Here is a 25,480-nt window from a genome sequence, read left to right on the forward strand (position 1 = left end):
GCTATTTTCATCTCAAGACAAGCTTCAGGTTCAGCAGAGTGAAGGGTTGCCTTGATATACAAATAACAACTTGCAACAGGCAGGGCAAGGAAGTTCTCTTCTCTGCCCTCAGTAGTCTAAAGGCAGCTCAGGGTTTACATAATCGAAATGTAATCCCCTTCGTGCGTTTAGGGTTGCACCATTTCTTTCTTTCTTTATTGCCTCAAAGGCAAAATTGTAATCTGGGATTACAGCTTTCGAAAAGTCACTTCAGATGGGGCATAGGTGAATAAATGCTGAGTAACTACCCTTGGCCCTACTGCTGCAAGGAATTAGGAAAAAGTAGGGAGTAGCTTAAAGACAAGATTTAAATTGCATGCCTTTTTTCTTTTTTTAAAGTAAACATTCTTTGTTCATGTCAAGGCTGCAGTTTCTAATAGCTCAAGTTTAACATGAGATGGTAAAAAACATATACCGGTAAAAAGGCAAGTTGCGAACTTGTTTTTTCACTGTTCTAGTTAAAAACAAGAACTATTTACAGTCCTTCAACAGGGACATCCTTTATTGCAAAAGTGATTCAGTCTTTTTATCTGGGAAGCTCAGCTCATTGTCAGTTTGGGGGAAGAAATTCTTGGTTTTATTTATTTATTTTTTTAAAAAAGAAAAGCTTAATTAATATGCAAGAATTAGCGTATAGAACTTATGTCAGGAATTGGAAGCAGATGGAGACACATGCTAAGCAGAGAGTTTTCAAGTTTAGGGACTAAGCAGCAGCTGCTCAGCACCTGCTCTGTCATTGTCAAACATCGTGGTGACATTGACATGGAATTGAAAGGAGGACAAATTGAGCAGTTTTGTGGATATATTATGGAAACTCATCCCTCTTAGTCCTGATTTACACATCCAAATACTGGCTACTTGTAATGTAACTCAAGAGTGTTCAGTGTAGCAAGCCATCAGTATGTAGCAGCCTTATTATTTATTTGGGGGTATTTTTTTTTAATGCACTGATGCAAATACACACAAATCTTTCTTTTTTCATACAATATGCAATTTGGAGCTGTAGACGCAAGTGATAATAACTTGAATGAAATAGGAAGGTGCTTCAAACAAATGGCTAGTTGCAGGGCTCAAGTCGCATCTGCTGCAGCGTAAGGCATTTTTTTTTTTTTTTTTGGCTGCTCTTTGTAAAAAATCAGCTAGGATTAGGATTCTACTCTTCATTCAAGAACATTTATACTAAAATCAGTACAGTAGGATTATTCCAGATTTAGCGTGTTTAGCTAAAGCTCCATAATATACTAAGCTCTCCATTTTCCATATGGCATGAACAAACCATAGTTAGCCCTCCGCTGAGCTTTGCTTCTTGATCACGTCTCTTTTGGGAACCACAGCAAAGACTAGGTCAAACTTTCAAGATGTGATTGTAGGAGAATCAGAAGGGGAGCATCTATAGTAGGTTTTCCAGGTGATCTTGGCTGTTTTTGGAGTCTCTAGACAAAAGTCCCAACATATCAATTTTGTCTCATTTTGGACTTTTCTAAAAGAACTTCTTTATTTTGAAATAGTTTGTATACTTTTACAGGCTAGACAGGGATGTTGAAAAAATATCCTGAGAGAAAGTAACGGCAAGCATTTTCATATTTCCTTAGAAAACTACATGGAGGTGTCTGCAAAGCAGAGGTGGGGAACTATGGCCCCTTTATGACTTGTGGACTTCAACTCCCAGAATTCAACTCCCATGCTGGCTCAGGAATTCTGGGAGTTGAAGTCCACAAGTCATAAAAGGGCCATGGTTCCCCACCCCCGGTGTAAAGGAATCAGGCATTGAGCTAAAGTTGAAATAGATTATTATTTTATGTATCTAAAAGGAGTTCTGTGTGTCAGTCAAATGGCAAAGCCAAACATTTAAAACATTCTTCCAGGAGAGACCTTTTATTCATTCAAAGGTATGTCCTGTTTGTATAGCTCACTTAATTCTTTTCCTTATCCCAAATGGATTGGAATGCACTTGCATTGATTCTCCACTTAACCAATATGTTGTCGTAGTTTTTTGCAACAAATTAATAGGATACATAATACTGAGCCAGAATGATTAATTCAAGAACACTACAGCTGGTATTTTGAGATTTGGATCCTGTGATTCTACTCCAGCTTCTTACAGCTCTATCATGCTAGCCTTCAAAACTACAAAGTATATTAAAGCATTGTCCTGCCCTGAGTTTGAACATGCATTTCTTTGTATGATTAGGCCGAGAAGAAAGAAATTATATGAAGAAAGAAACAGCTTAGCCCAATCACTGGGAATGGCTGCAATTTTAAGCTTCACATCAAATACATTATCAGGAACCTTAAAAAGCCAGAAAGCTCTATCAGAATGGTCATGAAATATCTGCCCTATTAGTTGTTGCAAAAACACAGCTGGTGGGTGCAGTATCCATGCATTAATGCAGAGTGTTTCAATCCCCCCACCTCCCGGAACTAGGTTGTCAAGGGGACAGCCAAAAAGTCTCATTCAGGCAGTAGCTAATAGTTTGTATAGACAAAAGAAATGTCCAGCAATTGCCAATGAAGTGGAAAGGAATAAAATATAACACAATAACATTTTTTTACCCTCACAGATGCCTCTGCATGGTTAGATCACAACTTGCACATTTTCTTCTATGCATAGTCATATAGCAGAATAGAGATACAGGTAGTCCTTGACCTATGACCACAACTGAGCCCAGAATTTATGTTGCTAAGTGAGAAATTTGCTAAGTGAGTTTTGCCCCATTATATGGGTTTTCTTGCCACATTTGTTAAGTGAACCACTGCGGTTGTTAAATTAGTAACCTGGTTGTTAAGTGAATCTGGCTTCCCCGTTGACTTTGCTCGTCAGAAGGTCGCAAAAGATGATCACATGATCCTGGGACACAGCAAGCGTCATAAATATGAAACATCCAAATGTAAATCACGTGATCGTGGGGATGCTCTGATGGTCATAAGTGTGAAAAATGTTCGTAAGTCACTTTCAGTGCCGTTGTAACTTCAAACGGTCACTAAATGAACTGTTGTAAGTCGAGACTTCCTGTAGACTTCTGTTCGCATTGATAGACAGTCCCTCCTTATCTCCATGCAGATCCCCAAAACATTTGAACAAGCAAGCCTAAGAAGGTAGCAGAGAATAGGAATAAAATCCCTGACAGAAAGGGCTCCATCAGCAAAAGGGATCAATTGAATGAAGCTTTTATGAGTTCCCTAGTGTTTGTCTTGTCTTCTGAAATCTTTTCAAGTAGTGTAGCCTACATGTGAGGAAAGATTTATGTGTCATACAGTGTGAGGTACAGACTGGTTTAGTTTTTTAAAATCTCTGTGTGGCAACAAGCCACTTCTACTTATTCTTGGCAGCAACTGACCAGGAGATGGAGACTCTGTACCCATCATAATTTGTGGCATGAAATATTATCTTATAGGAAATAATGGGAAATTATTTTTATATTAAGGGACTGTCATAAAGCTGAAATCCTGTATCTATTACTTGCTAATTTCCAGCAAAAAAAGTGTGAATTGTTTATTAATTTTGAAGAGTCAGGATTCGTTTCTGCTTTCTCCAGAATTAATTTGACTGTCAACCAGTGGTGGCTTTTGATTCCAATAGAAAAATGGGCACATAAAGCAAACATAAGCCATATACAGTTCCGCAGAGGCATCCTTTTTGTCAGTCCTGTATGAGACTCTGAAATATATATATAATCAAATTAATTTTGAAAACAAAATGTATTTTGATTTTTTTCCCTTTTGCTTTGTTAAAATTATTCTCAGACTAGACTGCGCTACCAAAAAGAAACAACCCCCCCAGTCTTCTAATGATACACAAAATGTATATGTTATGATGCCTTTTATATGCCTTAGGTTTCTGATATTTTTATGGAGTTACAATAACCAAGTCTTTAAAAAATGCTGACTTGGCATTTTGTATTAAAGTTCACTAATCATTTTACTTTCTGTTTACTGCTAACTAATCTGGTGGTGTCTTTTGCTGGGATTTTAATTGGTTTTTAATCTTCCTTTCCCCTCCCCTTCTGTCCTTCCTTTCCCTTTTTCATTAGTTTTGCTTCCCTTTTGCTGCCAGAATGTCTGAGGCATCTTACTTTGAATCTAAAACAGAGGAATCAAACAGTGCAGAGATGTCATGTCAGATTACCGCCGCAAGTAATGGGGAGGTAGCTGGCATGAACCAGAGTCTGAAGGCCTTGATGATGCAAGGTTTTGGGGATGTCTTCTCTATGAAGGAGGCAGGATCCGTCCTGCATTCTGGAATGCAGATCAATATGCAAGCCAAAAAGAATTCTTCCAAAACCACTTCTATGAGAAAAGGGAAGAAGGTCAACCTGGCGCTGGGGTTCCATGAATTCGACTTATCTGATGATGATGATGATGATGATGATGATACCGATGATGAGGTCAATTTTGAGGATGACAGTGATTAGCAGTAAAGGAAAAGCTGTGAGAACTCTAGTCTTGGCATCTATAACAAAAGGGTGAAGAACACTGAGGAAAAAGTATCCCATTTTTTTCCCCATTTTTTGAGTAAGAACAGAGCACCATTTTGTTGCACAGAACCATTTTGTTTTCTTATTCATGTTCCTTATGTTTATACCCTCTATGTGGTTTCTTTCTTTCTTTTTGCTTTCAATTTTAAAATTAATTTAAACAATTTTGGGTTGTTTGTTTATTTAAGTTTTTTGTTGTTGTTTATGTTGACCTATTGTCGACACAGTTATGGCTCAATATTATGCTAATGCTGAAACTGCAGGAGTTTTCTTTTAAGTATACATCTATTATTGTTCCTCCTGTAGGTCTCTTGAGCAGGTTAACGGATAAAATGTATAATTCCATTTGGGGTTTTCCTGCATATTTTATAGTTGTAATTCCAAAGATTCATACATACAGCAGTGGGCTATATACTAGAGTCAGTTTGGTATAGGGATTAAGGCATCAGGCTAGAAACCAGAAAATTATGAGTTCTGGTCCCATCTTGGGTACAAAGCTGGGTGAGTGACCTTGGGCCAGTCACTTTCCCTCAGCCCTAAGGAGGAGGAAGAGCAAAATCACTTCTGAAAAACCTGGCCAAGAAAATTGCAGGGATTTGTCCAGATGGTCACCAGGAATCAACACGGACTAGAAGGCACACATAGACAAATGTACATATATTAAGATTTATAGGAAACAAACATTTTCAAATGCTAACTTTATCCGGCAGTACAACTCACCTACTTGGGCAAGGTGAGAGAATGGAATAAGTTTTACCGATTCTAATATAGATTTCCTGCCATTCAAGTAACATGTCGTTAGCATTATTGTAAAATAACTAAGGAAAATCCAATCTGGACAAAGCCTTCTTGAATAGCTGGGTTGTTCTTGTGTGATAAATATGTCTTTTTCACACTGTTGCTTATTTATTGCCATTTTTGTCTTTTTTCTGTTGATAAAAATCTTAGTAAAAATGAAAAAAGGAACACAATGCAATGATATTTAAATCCACCAACTTCTTGAGTCAAAGCAAACATAAAATTCGTATTTCCACAAATTATAGTCAAACATAATTGCATAGAAACAACCAAGGATCCGGGTTAGGGCTCCACATCTAACTGATTGCTTTGATTAATTTAAGCAGAAAATTTAACTGAATAGGACCTTCTACTTAATCAGGTAACATATTTCTAAGAATGTTCATTTTTTTAAAAGAATTTAGGAATCTATAAAATGATAAAGGACTTTCTTATTTCTTGCATACTTTTTTTCTTCCCTGGAGTTACTTCTTTTCATTTTACATGTTTTATCATTCTGAAATAATTGAAAGGGAATTCATTGTGTTGATTCTCAAACCCTTCTAGCACATCCCTTGCCTAGTCTGCTTTCTCCCCTTTCTGTGATGGAATTGTCAGACAGAAGAAAAAATGCTAGAAGTTTCCACACTAACTTGGAAGATGTATCAAGTTCAAATCATTCTACCCTTAAAAATGATAGTTTGATTAATTCTATAACCTCTAGGATATTCCTAGGGATTATAATAAGTGGTGGGATTCAAATATGTGAACAACCGGTTCTCTGTGTGGATGCTGCTTCCGGAAGTCCATTCTGGGCCTGGGCAACAAAGAATTAGCTACTGAAGTGGTGCGAACCGGCTGAATTCCACCACTGCTTATAGTCTTAAATTGCAATCCTTTACTGATGGTAAAGCCATGAAACTTACTTTTTAGCAAATAAGTTATCTTGATTATCTTGATTGATAGTTTTCTATGTTTATTGGCCTTCAGACACACAGATCTTAGGAAGATACTGATTGCTTGTAGAAACAGGCTTTGAAAGTAGCTCCTTCACACATATTTCCAACTCATTTAACTTCCAAAATTTTACTGTAGTGCTGAATATTCTGGATTAACTATTAGGACATTACTAAAGCTTCATTTTGGATGCTGTGTCACAGAGTACAATTGTGCTGCTGCATATTGCAATCAGAACTTAACATTTCTAAGTTTGGGTATACAAGTATACAAGCAGTGTTATTTTGATAACACTAAAAGCCCTAATCTAGTGTATGGAGTACAATAGTTTATTGTTGTATGAGAAAGCATGGCAGTCACACTTTAAAATAGTTAAACAGAACTTAGTGAGTTTTGGACAACTATGAAAAGCCTATTAGATCTGAAATAACTTTCCTCACTCCGGATGTATTGGCATTATTATCTTCAGCATTCCCCGGCAACATAGCCAATGTGAATTTTGGAAGCAAAAGTCACAATACATCTGGAGAGGAACAGTGTGTAAATTGTGTCACATAGAAGTTCCATGGATACATTCTAAGGAAAATCTGAACCCAAGTAGTCCAGTGGTTCTCAACCTATGGGGGCCCACAGTGTTGTTACAGGTGGTCCGTGAAGGCTTGAAGAAATGTTATGATTTAAATCTTAAGTTAAGTCTTGGTGGTCTGTGGCTCTGGTCCATGTTCACCAAAGGTATTTGAAAAGGGTCCATGATGAAGAAAAGGTTGAGAACCATTGAAGTAGACTATAATCTACTTTGGCATAATGCATTTAGTAATTTCTTTGGAGCTATTCCCTTTTTCCCTTTTTCATAGATTTTTTTTTACCTAAAAGAAAAGATCGATAGTGTCATATAAAAGAAAGATTAAGAATAGAATGCAGTGTCATTTTTACTTTATGTAATATCCATTGATAACCTAGGGTTATAAAATGCTCTCCCCTGGTGTATTAAGTTGTGACATATTAGTAGAATAATGCATTAATAGGGACAGTGAAATCTGCTGTTTTACTATCACAATATCTTCTGTATAGTTTAATAAAATCTGTTGCTTGAGCCACATTTGGTTTGGTAATTCCCCTGAAATCATTGCATTTTTTTCCATTTTTGTTTTAATAAAATAGCATGAGAAGCAGTAATAGCTTCCAGTCCTGAATATCTGCTCTACATTTGAAAACTAGTAAAAAAGCCATCCTTATTTTCTTTTCAAAACTTGAATTTTAAAACTATTTTTATTGAAAAGCCTGCCTAAAGCTTACTTGATAGGCAAAGGATAATTCCAGAAACATTACAGAGGCAAATTATATAAACACTTTCAGTTATTTCAGAAATTTGTAAAGCCTCTCTGTTGAAATCTGATCCAGCATATTACCATTTGGGGGTGGGGTAGGGTTGTTTTTTTTGCTTTTTACACTTTTGAAATGTTTTATATTGATTAATAAGGAGGTAATGTTATTTGTATTCAAATGTGTATGAAAATGTAAATGGAAAGTATTTCAACCATGTTTAGAAAAGTTGAGACTTGTTTTCCGCTGTGCCGTGATAACTCTGTGCCAAAACTACTACAAAGTGTGAACGGAATATAAAATTTGTATGGAATGTGAAATGTTCCACTTCTGCATGGCAAGACTTTTTTTTTTGTAGTTACTTTTTTTCATTATAGTATTTAATTATGTGATGTCTTGCTTCATTCATTTAATGGTTTGCATTTTTAATTATACACAGGACACCAAAATGTAACCAGCCTTTTTTTTTTTTTTACAGTTTGGTGTCATAAATCCTAATTTGTTGTGAGCTGTTTTTCTTTGCTTCTCTTTGTTTCATTTTTGACTTTACAATAAACGTGATGACACTGAAAAAATTATACATAAAAAGCCTGTAGTCCTGATTAGAAACATGTTTACATGGGGTACCTAATGATACATCTGTACTAACATTTAATCTGAGCTTTGTCACCAAATGCATCACAAATGTCCCTTATTAGTGTTATTTCCCTTCAGTGTTAATTCATGCATAAGAAGGGTGTCATAATCAATCCTACATTAAAACAATTTAGAAACAATTCAAATCAATATATACAGATATATGCATTGCACAAAAAGCTGAAGAAGCTAAAACAATTTCAATGCATCATGAGGAGATGCCATGGTTATATAGGTAATTTATTTATGACCGTTCAAAGTTACAATAAACTTCACTGAATTACCACGTGACTTGGTTAACAACCACATAATTTGCTTAATAACTACAGTGACTTGCTTTATGACTATAATAAAAATGGACATAAAATCAAGTCCATTCACATGGTGCCTTGACTTACTGTATGACAACAACTTTTAATTAAAATTCCAATCCATATTGTGGTCTTAAGGTCTATCTATATTGAAAATAATTCTCAACAGTTTCAGCCAGTATGGCCAATAGTAAAAGATGCCAGGAATTGCAGTTCTGCAACATGTACAGGGCTATAGATTTCTTATCCCTGAATACTCTGAGGTAACAACTTTGAATTTGTAAGAAATAGATATAGGGCAATGTATTTTTGTAACCATGCTACACTGCTCATCTAGTCTCTAATCAGTCAACTACTGTGTATAATTGGGATGGAAAGGCATACAAATCACGATTTGGGCCTACTGCTTCTTACAGGCAACCATCTGCTACATATAGACTGGAAGACATCTTCTAAACATGTTATAGATTTTTTACACCCATAAGAGGTTGAGGAAGACTATAATATAGAGACTGTGTCAGCCTACAGAAGAGTTTGGGGACCCCCACTTTCTTTTTAAAGTGATTTTGCAGGCAAGGTCTTCTAGAAACGTCAAGGAAGTTAAACCTCAACTTGGAACTTAGAAATATATATATTCTCCAATGAATTTTCCATGATGTACAGGCCATATGATATAGTGATTAAGATACTGAAGCTGTTTAAGTCACCATTTGATTCTAATTTGACTATGAAAATGATTTGATAACTTTGGGTCAATCAAGAACCCTTTTCTCAATTTTTAAATCTTTGCATACCTTACTAATTATACTTCTAAATACCAAATCCACTAACAATGAAGAAATCACTACATTAATAGTAAGCCCATTTTATTCAAGCTAATAAGCGGTAATTCATGGTTTCTTTCAGGATAACTTGTTGTATTGCCATCCCATGGTTTCCTGTTTTTCTTCATCATCCAGTTGAATATATTAAATATTAATTGGCTAATTTGAATTTAGTCCATCCCCTCTCAAGTTTGTTTCTGTGATTAAAGCCCTGGAGACTAAAACATATGAAGAACAGTTGCAGGATTTGGTAATGGCCAGTCTAGAGAAAAGAAGGACGAGGGGGGACATGATAGCAGTATTCCATTATTTGAGAGGTTGCCACAAAGAAGAAGGGGTCAACCAGAAGGCAAGACAAGAAATAATGGATGGAAACTAATCAAGGAGAGAAGCAACCTGGAATTAAGGAGAAACTTCCTAACAGGACAATAAACCAATAGAACAGCTTGCCTTCAGACATTGTGGGTGCTTCATCACTAGAGGTTTTTAAAAAGAGACTGGACAGCCACTTGTTTAAAATGGTATAGGGCAGTGGCTTCCAACCTTTTCTATACCCCACACCCCTAGAACGCTTCTGATATATTCTCGCATCCCTTACATTAGTTTGAAATAACGGCAACAAATTATGCATATACACTATAATTTTGAAAACCCAAGTTTTTGCACCCCCTGGAATATCGACTCGCACCACCAGTTGCGAACTCCTGGTATAGGGTCTCCTACTTGAGTGGGAGACTGAACTAGAAGACCTCCAAGATCCCTTCCAGCTCTTTTCTGATTCAAGATTCAAGACTTGTTTCCCCCACACCCAAGATTCACTGTGGGATACATAGTCTATAAGGGCATATTTATATACCGTGCTAAACTATAATGTCTGGACACTTATATTATTACATTTACCATGGATTAGTTCATATCCAGGAAACCAGTGTAAAATCAGTAAAAGCCAAAGGTTGGTTGTTTTTTTTTTTTTTACATAATCTTACTCATAATCCTACTCAGATGATCTTAACTCAATTTTTCCCTGTGGATTCAGTCTCGGCTTAATTAACAACTTGTTGTAATCTGCCCAGAGTCACTTAGGTGAGGTGGGCAGGCTAGACATTTAATAAATAAAAATAAATTAATAACTCATTCTTTCTGTTCCCCACCATATCACTAGTGTGACACATTCTTTCTGTTTCCCACCATATTACTAGTGTGCAGTAGTTTTCAGAACTGAGTCTCAAGTCTTAAGTGTTCATTTCTTTTGAATGACATTCTCCATCATTGCAGGATGTTTAACAGGCAATCAACTAACCATTCATTACAATTTACATAACTCACACAAAATTGAAAAGCGAATCTCAAACAGCCTCCTCAATACTAAGTTTGCAAACCTAAATTAGAATTTGTCTTAAGTTTAAAGTTCAAATTAGAACTTGACATATTAATTAAAAGCTAACTTATGATAATTTGGTTTACTCCACTTTGAGGTTCTTGTACACATAAAATAGCATACATTGAAGTTCTGGTCTGGCAAATAAATGTAAAAAATAAAACAAACAAAACCACAGTCTTGTCAATATCATAAGTCATCCAAAATGAGTTAGAATACAAATAACCTGGCTGAATGGGGAAGAAAAGGGGACATGTCATCTTTTTATCGGTAACATATCAGTTCAATCTTCAAAATTTGCAAAGAACCTGCTAAATAAAAACCATATACTAAGAGAAGATGAAGAAATAGAGACAAAAAAAAAACCTGCACTTTTAAATTCATATTTCTTACACAGTTGCTGCCATCATTTGATATCGGTGCATGGACTGAAGAAGATGTGGTAAGCAGCCTTTATTAATTAAATCAATATTTTTCAATTTAGCTAAGACATCTTTCATTAAGCAAAGGCCGCCCTATGCCATGATGGGAAATCTGTCACTCCCTTAATATTGATGCACTACAAGTCTGTTTATTTCTTATCAAGAACGTTGGCTATGAGTAACGGGGTTTGCAGTCTAACCACATATGACCACAGACTCCCCATCCTTGGGCTAAAAGTTTACTTTTGTTTTGTGCAACATTTATCTGTGGCACCTTCTTTTCTGCAGTTTAATCTGAAGATGAACAATGAGGAATGGACTGTGGACTTATTTTTCTATAAATGTCCTCCATCAGATTCACAATGGTAGATGTTCACCTCTATGAGATACATGGAAGTTCATACTACTGGCAGGGAGAAAACAATGTAAAGAGAGTCTTAGAAGAAAAGAAGGTGGCCCAGAAAAAGTGTTTTCATAGCATCACTGGAAAAGAGATGTTGAGAAAGTCAGATGCAAAGTCCTATCTAATTTAATTGATATTACTTATTATGTAACCTTATTTGACATCTATAGACTCTAGACAGCTTACAATCTATTACTGATAGAATATTTGTACTTCAGGGTTGAACTGCGGGGTCCTTGGTGCTCTCTGAGCTTGGTTGTGCTTTTGCAGATGTTTCATTACCAAGTTAGGTAACATCGTCAGTGCTAGAAGGGACTGATCTTGCGGGTTCTTGATTAGGTTTTTACTGTCAGCTGTTATCAACTCAGACAAACACGCTAACAGTAAATAGCCCAATCAAGGAATCATCAAGACCACTCCCACCAACACTGACAGGGCAAGCCATTAACATATAAAATAAGAGTAAACCCCATTCCCTATTAGCACTGATGGTGTTATCTAGTTTGGTAATGAAACATCTGCAATAAAATAACCAAGCGGGCAGAGCACCAAGGACCCTGCAAGGTGCAAATTAAAAACGTATAATAAATATCATTTCAACTCTGGACAATCAGCTCCTTTGGATTATGTGACATGCCCTGCATCAAAATTCTTTGCAATGGAACAGCTGTAACACATTCCCATAGTGAAAATTGGAAGGAACCAATCTGAACTTAGGGACAGGCTATTCCAGAGTGATGGGACTACAGTCAAGGAGGCCTGCTTTCATGTCCATGTTATATTCTGAAAGGGGATGATCTGCATCCTGGCTTCTCCCATGGAATACAGTAAATGGGAAGAGTTTAGCTAGAACAGGTAGTCCTGAAGTTAACAAAGGTCCAAGCAGTGAAATAGGCCATAACAGCACCTTGGATAAAATCTGGAAGGCTACAGGCAGCTCCAGTAGAAATGGTGCTACTCTGATAAATTGGTTCTTCCCCATCAGCATTAGGCTGTGGCATTTGGTGTTGGCTGAAGCTTCTGAATACGGACAGCCTCGTGTATAGCAAATTGCATTAATCTAAAATATCCTGTGCAATCTAACTAAGGATTTTAGTAATATGTCCATTGGTAGTAATTTAGAAGTTAGCAATTTAGTTTTTCTTATATTTCTTATATTCCTACATGGTGGGACTGTTTTGCCTTCAGGCCTACCATTAATATCTTAATGGAAGTTTAAACGTATACTTCATAAACAACAGTGAGACATCTCTGCACAGGAAACATTCTTAAATTACAAATGACTGTGTATAAACATATTTATTTCACAGAAGAAATATATGTTTGGTAATTTCTACCTTACATTATAATTCTAGAACTTTTTGTTGATTTTTTTTTTAAATAAATGGAAATGAGGGCTGAAAACCTCAAGCACATTAAAATGGAGATATTCTATGGAGAGTGTAAGCAGTAGTTGTCTTACGGTGCCCTGGCCAACAACTAGGTTTACTCAAGGATCATCTTGGAGACAGAATGTAGACTCAAGGGCAGAATTTGATCCATCTCTCATGTTAGATTGCCAATTCATCTTTCTGCTTTAGTCACCATCAGTCTACATCTTCCTTTGAATTGGCAACTGATGAGAGGAGCTGGATTTGGCCCTGGTTGCAAATTTTTAATCTCAAATGTAAGATTAAAGTATTTTATTGTGTTTTTTTACACAATCCCTATTCATTTAAACAGCTTTCAGGACCACGTTTTTTCCTCTCAACATGTTTTCTGATTAGATGTGCCATACAAAGCTTTTCATGCCTCAGATCATAAAATCAATGTCCTTTCTTCACAGTATTTTTGGATGCAACAACTCGTTAGACAAGGTAAGGCTCTATATATGTCTAGCTCACAAGAGCTAAATGAATAAATGTATTGTAGTGATAGACTAAGCAAGGTTAAAAGCTCTAATACAACTAGGAAAAGCATAAAAAAAACCCTTTGAGCTGTCTTAAGATTCAAAGGAACTTAGCTAACTTTCTCAGTAAAGCGAAAAGAACAAATCCCTCAACCAGAATATGAGAATATTAAGACATCTTTCGCTGATAGACATTACTCAATTTACATCCTCATTGAGTTGACAGCATGAAATAAATGAAGCCAATAAAATTTTCAGTTAATATTTTCAGCATAAACCTTTAGAGAAACAAGGATTCCAATGGAAATTCTGTATAAAATGAATTCTGCTTCCCTGAGTCTAGAAGGAAAACCTTGTTCATTTAATGGGATTTTGTTGAAGCAGCACATTGGCAAAGCAGGGGGCAACAAATTAAAGCAAGAATAAATTTGTATACTAGTTTTCTAAATAATTGGTGTTTATAATTTTTTTTAATTTAAAAGATTACTGAAGGCTGGTACAGAACAAGGCTTGCCTGTTGCTGTTCTCATGTTGGAAATCTAAGGCACTAGCTCACAGACAATGGAGTCTTCTTTAGGGTACAGCAAGATCCAAACCCAATAAAGGAGAATATTTGTAGCTTACAAATATTTATATTTATAAATAAGGGGTCCTTGGTGCTCTCTGGGCTTGGCTGTTTTTTGCAGATGTTTCATTACCCAAATTAGGTAACATCATCAGTGCTAGTAGAACAAAAAGCCCCTTGAAAGAGAAATGCACTCACAAAACTTGATCCTTCTATGTCTAGATTTCTGAACAATGTCTTATGATCTTAAGGTGATACATCTGGTGATATGAGCATGTATGCTAGCATGTTTAAAGAGCATCACATCACAGGAAAACGTCTACTTCTTCTGGAAGAAGAAGATTTGAAGGACATGGGAATTCTTTCCAAAGGACACATCATTCATTTGAAGGTATCTAAATTGCAAACTTTGGGTGATCATCAAGCTATGAAAAGAACACCTTATTTCTAGTATTAAATTCTAAAGCTGATAATCTATGACAAAAATAATTCCAGATTTACTAAAATAAAAATGATTACATACAATACATATTATTTCATGAGATGCTGAGATGTCAAGTGTGTATTCATGGCCATTGATAAATACATCCATAAATCTTTTTCTTATATTGTTTTGCACAACACATATGCAACTTGTCACAAACTTCTGATTATGAACATTGATGTGCTGAGTATAGATATCATGAATAGGTAGCAAGGATGAGGTAGAATGGGAGGTAGGTACAGCTCTTTACTCTTGCAAAAAAAGGGGGGAGGAATTGAAAAAATTGCTCTCACGCTCCTATAGATAAGGAAAGCATTGCAAATATATGCAAACAAGTATTTATGTGTGCAAACAGTATTCTTGATCACAAATGTTTTAAAAGCTGAGGGGAAGCAAAGTGATGGTATATCAGAGCTCAGACTCCAAACGATGTGGGCAGTATTGTAAGACTACTTCTGTTAAATATCTGTAGACACTGTCCAACAAAGCCATAGCGTAGTAGATAATGCTCATCGTCAGCATCAGCCATTTTATTTAACCAGGAGATTTACCATTTTATAGTCTCTGTGTAAAACTGCTTTCACTCAGAATCGGTACCACTCTGGTCCAGTCTGGCCATTTTTAAGATATTTGCATCTTGATAAGACCCAATCAGGTGTGGATGCTTGACTCTGACAGGTAGTCTGCATTTCAGTCACCACTCCAATACTTCACCCACCACTTAAGGCTGATCATGCATCTGCTCTCCAGCATCAGCAAGTAAGATTGCTGAGCAACAGAAAGAAGAAAACGGTGCTCTGTGAAGAGACTGACCAAAAAGTGCCTTTTTGCCCCACAGAGTTGAATATTTTATGAGATCACTACATGAGAAATTGTTTGCAGTCATGTCCTGTGTTTAACTTTTCATGTTCTTTTCCTTCTTAGACTGCCATTGAGAAGCTATGTCAGGATTTCTTCAATATGTTTCATTTTCCGCCTCTGATTAAGGTAAGTATGGTGTGTCCTTGTGTGTCTAATCATAGTTGGCCAAATAAAGCATTCTATTTTGATTAAACGAGAAATCTATGTGAAAAATTTGTACTAATATTTGCTGTTACTATCAGCCAAATCTAAAAGCATATCTATCTTGAGAAGAGTCTATATTTGGTTGTAGCTATTGGAGAACTCTGAATAATCTATGCTCTTGTTTTATTGGAAAGAAAATTTCAATACTGAAGAGAAAAGTGAGCAATTGATCCAGCTGGGTCAGAGAGTGCCAGGCTATTATCCATCAGTCTAGACTGGGACCCAATATTACAACAATTTATTATTATATTTTCTTATAACTTTCAGCAATGCTGTATCATTTAGCACTTAAACAATCAGCATTCTTGCCCAAAATTCTGCATGGCTCTCTATCACCTACAATTCTTCCAGGGTTTGCTAGGTTCTTGTACAACACTAAGCCATAATACAATCAATTTGATTCTGGCTGAATGCAGTGTGTGAAACCCATCCATTCCACTTTGAGCCATGTAATTTGCCTTGTTGAATAAACAGTTCTTTTTTTAAAAAAAAATATCCAAACCCAGTATTGTGAGTTTTGATGACCACTATTGCTGCGTGATGGAAAAGCAAAATCATGCAACAGGTCTCCCTCTTTCTTGCCATATGACTGGAATTTTGGAGTCAATTGTAGTACTTTATGAATTATAACACATTAACTTTAGGGAGGAATTGCTTGAATCAGGTGAAGGAATCTTGCATTGCTAGCTTATAGTTCCAGGTTTTGACAATTTGGTTTAACTGCTACCCACTCCATAAGGGTGCAGGTGCAGCACCCAATGTTTTGCAGAACCTCTCAATTTTTTAAGGTTCATTTATGGGAGGCATAAAAAATTCCCTAGGAGAAAAAGGGGAAGACCAAGATTGAATGCATGAATGCCTTCCAGGTGCACAATTCTGGATTTTCCAGCTGGGATTCCTGATCCCTTTTGGCCCTGCTGCACAGGGAATATCTGACACCTCCCTTAGAGGTTTACAGATTTGCTTTTAAAGCCTGAATAACACAACATTCTTTCTTACACTCAAGATTTAAATTGAGCCGGACTGCTTTAGTCATGTGCAAAATGGTGAAATACTCAACTCAAATGATAGCATTGTCTTGAACTTAAAACAACAACTGAAGTCTGAGGTGAACCAAAACGACTAATTGTTCTTTTTTGTGGCAGGATTCTGCCAGTGAAAATGAGACCAGTGAGGTGAAAATGCTGAATCTGGAGCTTGTTTTTGGCTACCATTTAAAACCTGGAAAGGGTCCTCAGGTAAATAAATGAAGATTTCCTTTTATTTGCTTCTGAAGCAGAATTAATCTGTCCTTAAAATCTTCACAAGATACTTCTTCGCTGCAGCACGGAAAGCAGCCATGGTTTTACTTAATAATTGCCTCACTTAGCAACCGCAATTGTTGGTCCCAATTGTGGTTGTTAAATTAGGACTGCCTATTCTGGAATTCTGAACTGCAAAAATGTATTTTGGCATGTTTGCTCATAGAGCTTGAAATTTTGTGTTTGGTTACATAATTAGTCCTGATGATGCCAATTTTACTATTTCTGATTGTTTGGTGATGAGCAATTTGAGATCAAATCTATCAAGATAGATAGACCTCACCGGAGATATTTGCACCAGGAAATCTGGGATACATTCAATATATGCCGATCTATGATTAAAATTCTACACAGATGGATGTTGAAAACTTAATCCAGGTACAGGCACTTTAAGCTAAAGCAAAACTCTAACTTGAGTTACTTTTGAAGTCTCAGATTTGCTGTTTGGATTATTCCAGGAATAAGCCTTAAATCTGAATGTTTAAATTTTAGTGGTGATAAGAAGAATGTCAGCAAAGAGAAGAGTACCATGCAAGTTCTATCTGTTTCTGAATATGATTTGGCCCGGGTGATAAATCTCTTCATATATTTTATGTAAGACTAACTTTTTTCAGGAAAGCTCAGTTCATCCACTTAGTGAACAAAAGTTTAATGTGGCTGGTGTATGTGATTCCCTTTCATTTCCACTGATAGTTATTTGTATTTTTGGGTGAAATTCAAGGTATAAAACTGAATTTGGTGTAGTGATTAAGGTGTCGGCCTTGAATTCGGGAAAATGTGAAGTCTACTGCTCCTTTAGGCACAAAAGCTGGTGGGTCACTTTATGGCAGTCACTGTCTCACAGCTAAAGATTTGTTGTAGGAGGAGAAAGAGAGGGCAGGAACATTGTATACACTATCCTGAATTGTTCAATATTAGGGTGAATATAGATCTATAAATCAATGAATAAATAAATGATGAAACACAGATAGTAACTAAGTCTGCTTGAACCCAATCTGTTTGAAAGACTGTGCAGGACTGAAGATTTAGTCCCCCCCCCCCCCCGCAAAAAGTATGCAGGGCAGAAACACAGCAACTGTTTACAACTTTTTAAAGAAGTTGCATCTTTTTCCAGCATCACATAGATTCACATGGTTTCTTTAAAGGGTCCCAGACAATGTTTAAAGTGTTGCTATGCTTTTGCATGGTCCAAAGAATCATTTTGGAATTGAATTCAAAGAATTGCACAGCCCTATCTTTTAATTTATGATTTTGTAGGTTATATTTACTTGTATGATTGTTAGGCTCATTTTATACTACTTTGAAGAGTGATTCACAAAATAAATCCAATAAACTGTTACTGGAATTATTCCCCTGGCTTCCCTTCAATTCTGCATTCTGCTGTACAAGCAATATAGAAAATAACATAACTTTGGAACTAGGTTCTTCAAATAATAATTTCTGAGCAGTTGCATGATTTATTGCTTTAGTTCCTAGATTTATGGAGAGAGGGAGAGGGAGGGAGGGAGGGAGGGAGAGAGGGGGGGAGAGAACACATGTTTCAGCTTCCTTCCTATACAATCAGGCCACCTTCTTCTACATGAGAGGATATAATGATGTAGAATGGTGCTAGCTTAAACATTATTCAAGTTCCTGTTTATTCAGTACTGTCTCAAACCCTGACTGGAAAACATTGTGTGAAAACATCTTTGCTAGTAACTTTAGTCCAATTCCCATTGGACGAAAGTTAATTTCAGCCAATTATTGGGAATTCTGACATAGGAGTCCAGTTTTGTTCACCAGAATCTTTTCATTTGTAGAGGGAACTGAGATTCAAGAGAGGCTGTCTTCTTTGGGGTGGATGGGAGTGGGGCTTGAGACAACAATTTGCATACATTCTTCCCACTCCCTGCAACTTTAGGGTTGCTTCCCTTGATGAACAATATTTTCTGTTCAGCTAGAGATTCTGCAAGGCAGAGAAAGGAGGAGAAATCAGTGAAAATTTCTGTTGTGACCTTCCACCAGCTCCACTGGAAATCCCTTGAGAATAATAGAGAATACTGGATCTCACTCAAGTCATTCTAACTGTAAAATCTACTCTAAGAACCTGCCTAGAGCAGTGGTCCTCAACCTTTTTAATGCCACGACCTCCAACCGGTCGTAAGTCGAGGACTACTCAACCGGTCGTAAGTTCAGGACTACTCAACTAGTGCAGCACCGTTTGCAGAATGGGACTTTTGGCGGGCTCAGCAGGGCAGAGACAGCCTGGACAATTCCTATTGGCTTTTGAAAGCCAATAGAATTAGACTCTATTCAAGAGAGTCTATTCTATTGGCTTTCAAAGCCAATAGAATAAAAGGGAGTAGCACAGCTAAGGAAAAGGGGAAAAAAATGGCGGACTGCGTTGTTTGGCGACCCCCGTGAAATGGTCGTTCGACCCCAAATGGGGTCCCGACCCACAGGTTGAGAACCACAGGCCTAGAGGAACTTTATGAAAATGTCTACCATGACAACTTTACAAAGGAAAAAAGAATAATTTTTTAGAAGAGCACAGACCACTCTATTCTCCAGAAAATAGTTGAAACTATATTATTTCTGGATTGTTCACATTAGATCGTTTTAGGAGGAAGGCTAAGAAAAATAATAATGAAGAAAAATAAGATTTTTTTTTTAAAATAAATATTTAGAACATCCTGCATGATGAATTTATAGAGATCTCTGCAAAGTTTTTGAACCAAATAAAAACAAAACTTGGCAATTTGAAAAATGGATTTGGGATATATATTGTATAAAATCTTTAAAACTTTTAATAATAATAAAAAAGAAAAATGCATCTTTTAAACCCTTGGGATGGTATCTCAAATATCTTAAAAAAATAAAACGGGACGATCATCTTAAATTAGGCGCTCAAATTGACAACATCCCTTATAAGAATAGCATCATCCTAACCTTCTAATCTTTGCTATTCTTCACAGAAGCTGCATCCGTGCAAGCATTAAGATGCTATAGGAGCAGCCTGTGAGATTTTTAAATATATCTTCTTGCAGTCACTTAGGCGATGAAAAATCCTGAAACTCATGAGTGTTTCTCTTTAAACAATAATTTTCCTTCCTAGAATTTCTCCATCTAACCCACCGAAACCTGCTGTTTTAAAAAGGCTAGAGACACACAGCTACTCCTAGCACCTAAACAAGTCATTATTATGCATAAATTCCACCTTACAATACTCAAAATAAAGAGAACAGCGAGCAAAGCATTTTTCTTTTATTTAAAAAAAAAAGAAAGATACGACCTGTTTTAATTACATTCAAGGACTTAATTCTGCCATTCTAAGCCAAAATTGCATTAGATTTGGGATGCTTTCCCACATCTGGTGAAACTGCCGGTAGTACAGAAACCCTACAACTTAAATATACTGATGCTTCACTCTATTTGCTTATTACTTTTAATGAAAATCTTTTCCCTAATACTATTAAAAAGTGGGAACCAATAACAAGCACCACCACCACCACAACCTGCTGTTTAGGCAACCTTTTCCTGTAGTGGTGCCTGCTTGGCAGCGGTCCCCCTCGACCCAAGACAGAGGCCATTGTTAAGGCTATAACACATTTACATATTTTGCAATAAAGCATCAGTTATTTGCATTACTGTGTCAAGTTTTATTTGATTCTTTCACCTAAAAATGACTCATTTTCCTTTCTTGTATTTTTTTTTAAAAAGCCAAACTACTCTAAGCTTGTTTGAGAATAATCAAAAATTGCCCATTTAGCTAGAAGTCATTTTCTTTTCAAAAGGCAAATGTTATTTAATCTTTCAGCTGCTCATTGTGCCATCATAAATACTTTCTTTTCAGCACAGTTGTGGGGACTGAAATGAGCCCACTAATTGCCTCCCATTTCGACTGACATGTGGTGGTTTAGTGGAAAGGGAGCACAGCAGGGAGAAGGAAATAGGAGCCTGAGAAAATGAGAGCTAATTATTTTCCCTGCCTCGTGTCAGGCTCTGTGTCAGCCTTGTTTTTACAAACTGGAAGGTTTAGCACTAAATAAAACAAACTGGCGTCATGTTTTTATGTACTGGCAGTGTCATGGAAGCAGCTGCACATCTCAAAAGACAATATAATGCCTGCGTTCGCATGGACACCATCTGACAGCCACCGTGAGCCACGGCTAATGAGGATATCGCAGTGGTGCCAAGTGAAAGGTGCTGAATTATGTATGATTCTTCATCAGGACGGCAAGCGTCCTGTACATCATTATGAGACATTGTTTTGCTGAAAGAGATTAAAACATTCTTAGTGCCAGACCCTGCAACCTAAACAGGCGCTGAGAGGTTATTAATGGAATTTTGAGGGAGAGTTTCTTACAGATTTCTTTTGAGTTGTGGTTTTTTTTTTTAATCTCTTCTCTCTTCTCTCTCTCTCTCCCTCTATTCCCCCCCCTCTCGTGGGACAAAGCAGTGGTGGGTCATGACACTATATATAAAGAAGAGAAGCAAATTAACCATACTTGTGTTCTCCCTTTTTAAAATCTGGCATATAAAATGCAGTGTAGCAGCGTTGGCTTTAATGATAAATAACCCAGGTGCTAAGACTATAGATGTTCCTGTTCTTATTGCCTTTAAAACAGCAGGCTTCGGCAACTGAAGTAGCTCATCACAAAGAATGCAAGGAATAACTGGGGGCCCAAATTATTAACGTGCCACTACTTTTATACCAGCATGACCGGGGCTGCCTTTTTTTAAGGCTGTACACGTCTGAGGTTGTATTTTGCAATGCCCATTTGCCAACAGTTCAATTCCTGGCCCCATGTACCGTAAATGCCGGCGTACAAGGCGACCCGGCGTATAAGATGACCCTGGTCTTTATAGCCGGGCTGCATTCCTAGAACGTCGTCTTATACGCCGGAAACTACCAGTATTTCCGGTGTATAAGACGACTGGCGTGTAAGACGACCCCCGTCTTTGGCGCCGATTTCAGTGCTCGCAGAAGTCGCCTTATACGCCGGCATTTACGGTATTTTTTTTTTAGTTTACCATAATATAAATCTGAATTATACTATCGTACTTTCTCAATAAAAGCTTCTAAAAGAACTCATTCCTCTTTCAAGTTATAAATGTGCTGAAACACAAACTATTGTTTAGTTAGCAGAATTCTGTGACCCTGGATCACATTCATACTGTAGAGTTCAGCATCTGGATGATTTTTGTTAGGGCTTTTTTTGTCATAGAACACCCAGAACGGAGTTCCGGCATCTTTTTTGGATGGGACCTTGTAGGATAGGCAAGGCGGGTTGTATGACGTGTGAATTCCGACATCTTTTTTTTTTTTTTACAGAAAAAGCACTGTTTTTGTTTAAAAAAACAGCTTTTGAAAAAAGGTTGTCACTATTTGATAGAGGCAAGATTAGTACAGTGGCTACTCATAATCTCCTGAGGAACCATGGAGAATCCATCTCAAAGGTCATCATACTCATGGCTGGGTGGGTCATTTCTGGAACCTGAAAGAGAACTCCTCTCAAAAAAAGTTTCTTCCTCTGGCAATGAAATTAAGAGATTGCAGTCATGATAATAATAATCCAAATAACTAATAATTTGCTGGCCTTTCTTGCCTCTACAATTAGCTGCTGGAGTTGGGCGTCTCGCTCTGCTGATAGATCAGGTTTGTCTTGCCTTGCCTTGAAGCTTTGTTTCCTCCCCGCGTCATTCTCCAAGAGCCATTTGCAAAGGATTGGATTCGCTTCATGTGATTCAAAGCTTTGTGGTGCTTTTCAGTGGGAGTACACTTGTCTCACTTCTATAGGGTGCATCCAGTTCCTTTGTGTTTTAAAGAGCATCATTCTTGCCCCCAGTGCTATGAGCTGCTCTTCAGAGCACTAAATCACAGGATCAGGATTGGCGATTACAGTTAGAGCTGTGCACCCCTCCAAAATGATTCAGAAGTACTTCCGATCGTGCAGGAGCTATTCATTAAAGCAGCTTTGTCTTCTGAGTGAGCCCGATAATAGATGTCACGGCTTTAAGTACCCCTCAAATGATTCCCAGCAGAGAGGTTCGTGCTGATGTAAGGTCCAAGGCACGTCTTCCCAATATTTGCAAAGCATGTACGGTTCTACTTATACTAAATTTCTGAAATACAACTTATAGTGAATTCCTAAACGTTAATGTATTTTCTGGGTAATGTTTAAATATATGATATCACTATCATCTTCATCAGGGTTACTTTGCCTTTTCTATTTTGTGACTTGTAGATGACAAAGTCACGATGGATGAAAGATTGTTTAAAATGGGAAGATGGAACAGTCTCAGGCCACTAGACAAGATCTGTATTTCCAGAAGTAAAAGCGTACTTCTTCCAGGGCAGTATTAATAGGATATGATTGACATCAATGACCATAATGACCAGAGTCACCAGATTCAGTGAATTATGGAAGACTGGAACTCCCTGAAATGCAATTTAGTTATCAACATGCTAGTAATAAAATGTTATTTGTAGTTATTTTTGTTAACCTAAATTAGCAAACTAAGGGAGGAGGGGGAGGAGAGAGGGGGGGGAGGGAGAGAGTTTGGTCTAGTGATTAAGGCACCAGAATAGAAAGCAAGATGCTGTAGAGACTATGAGTTCAAGTCCTGCCTTAGCCATGAAAGCCAGCTGGCTGACTTAAGGCCATTAACTCTCTCAACCCCACCCACCTCACAGGGTTGTTGTTGAGGAAAAATAGGAAGAGGAAAGCGTGTTGATATGTACAACTCCATGAGTTATTTATAAAAATAATAAAAATACAAGTAAATAAAAATAAATTAGGAATGATTAACCTTTATAAGCTACTCTCCATTTATGTAAAGTAGCAGTGTTTCCTATGGGATCATTACGTTTCAACTGCCAGAAGCTATTGCTGGATTTTTTTAAAAAAATCTGGAGTTATCCACATTTACCATTTCTGTGTTTGCATTTTTTAAACCTCTGGCAACATGCAGAAATGAGTACTTGGAAGTTGATGTTCTTTGCCCTATTAGAACTAGAATTACGGACCAGCATAATGAGAAAATCAAGAAAGCTCATTGAAATCCAATCTTATATATATTTAAATGGGAGTAAATTTCAGCGAAATTGGAAGACTTGGCTTTTGAGATTGTATTGTAGTACCTCCACAGTCCATTTCTCTGCTTTGACTTATGAGGACTTGCCATTTTCTCTTGTCACATATTCAAGAACTCTGTTAAACATTCATCTCCCATATTTTAACTTATCTTCAATAGTTTCATGCAAAAGATTTCCTTTCTTCCTATGCCAAGAAGTTTGTCATGGTGATGCCATTTGATCCCACAACAAAACATCAGCTGTAGTGTTGGTAGAACATCCATCACCTGTTAGCAATAGCATGGAGCGTAAAGCTACATTTACCATTTAAAATGTGCTTTTTTCTCCACTTTATTCTATAGACCACTTTTTAAACTTATACCACTGAGTCAGACAGCCATAACCTTTCATTTTTATACATGAGGAGAACGAACAGAGAAACGTTTCTGTATTCATAAGTTAAAAATAGGCAAGTCTAAATGCATATAGTTAAATCAAATACATGTATTATACAGTTGATCCCATTCGGCAACATATCAAGCCATATCAACACTGAAAAGGTCTCCTTTACACTGGCAGAATATTTTCATTTCATATCCCTGGAATATTTGTCCTTGGATTGCTAACTGGGGTCTCAGAGCTTTCTTTTGAGGGAAATGGAGTTCCAAATCCCTTGGGTTGGGATTCTTTTTTTTCCAGGTAGCGCTGCAGCAATGCCTGAATAATTAACCTGACTATAGCAATCCGTGTTAAGATGGAATGCAGGCTGGAAGACAGGCATTAAGACTGGAACAAAAAATGGCGACGGAGGGGGGGGGCTGTATGAATGGATCTGTGAAATTTTACATGATCAGCCTAGTTCAGTTGTGAACAAAAAATGTAAATCTGTGGAAGCAGAGTAGTTGACATGCACACGGAATGTGCTCCCTACAAGCTCAGGGGAATTACATCCAAATTAGCTGAACTAACAACCAAATGGGATTACAGGTAATCCTTCCTGAATGACCATCCATTGAGCAACCATTTGAAGTTATAGCGGCACTGAACAAACGATACGTGTGCCCAGTCCCCAAGGTTACAGCCACTTGGTTACTAGGCAGGCTGGTTACACTTATGACCATGATGTTCTCGTAATGCTTTGGAAGGCCTCAAATTTGATTTATAAGGGTTTATAAAGATTTTCCAAAGGCTTTCCAAAGCATTGCGAGAATGGCATGGCCATAAGTGCCTAGAATGGCATGAGCAATCTGGAGAAGGACCCAAATGGCCTTGTGAAGGCCAGGTCAGCCAGGCGTTGCCTTGCGTAGGAGTAAGACTGGGCACACCGCATCAGCAGGGGAGGAAGTGGTGAAAGTCAGCTGGGGACAGCAGAACTGGGAGAAAGGGTGGTGGAAGTGGCTGGGGCTTTGAGCTGTGGCACTGCAGTGGCTGGCTGTGGCATGGGGCTTGAGGCATAACTCTTTGGTGACAGTGGCAACACGAGGAGCAAAGTAGAGCCTGGGGATGGTGGCAGCTGGCTGCCACCACCACCACTGCTGGCAAGGAGTGCTGCAATGTAGCACGGGCAAAAGGGCA

General features: G+C 37.4%; 1 protein-coding gene across 6 annotated transcripts in view; it reads left to right on the forward strand.

Annotated features, from left to right (window-relative positions):
- The window catches only part of MAP3K20 (mitogen-activated protein kinase kinase kinase 20), a 77,871-nt gene extending 56,323 nt beyond the window's left edge, over positions 1-21,548 (forward strand). For 3 of the 6 annotated variants that reach the window (XM_039320665.1, XM_039320668.1, XM_039320669.1), the window contains exon 13: positions 4,071-8,151. In XM_039320665.1, coding sequence (XP_039176599.1) covers positions 4,071-4,451 — 381 coding nt within the window. In that variant the 3' untranslated portion in view covers positions 4,452-8,151. Of the gene's footprint in view, positions 1-4,070; positions 8,152-11,117; positions 11,163-13,267; positions 13,402-14,249; positions 14,390-15,406; positions 15,470-16,692; positions 16,786-20,910 lie in introns of those variants that run through there. The other 3 variants (XM_039320666.1, XM_039320670.1, XM_039320667.1) reach the window with 3 other exon arrangements.
- Positions 21,549-25,480: the final 3,932 nt, after the last annotated feature.

Source organism: Crotalus tigris, unplaced genomic scaffold (genome assembly GCF_016545835.1).
Source record: "Crotalus tigris isolate CLP2741 ecotype Arizona unplaced genomic scaffold, ASM1654583v1 scf7180000023679.101020, whole genome shotgun sequence".
NCBI lineage: Eukaryota > Metazoa > Chordata > Lepidosauria > Squamata > Viperidae > Crotalus > Crotalus tigris.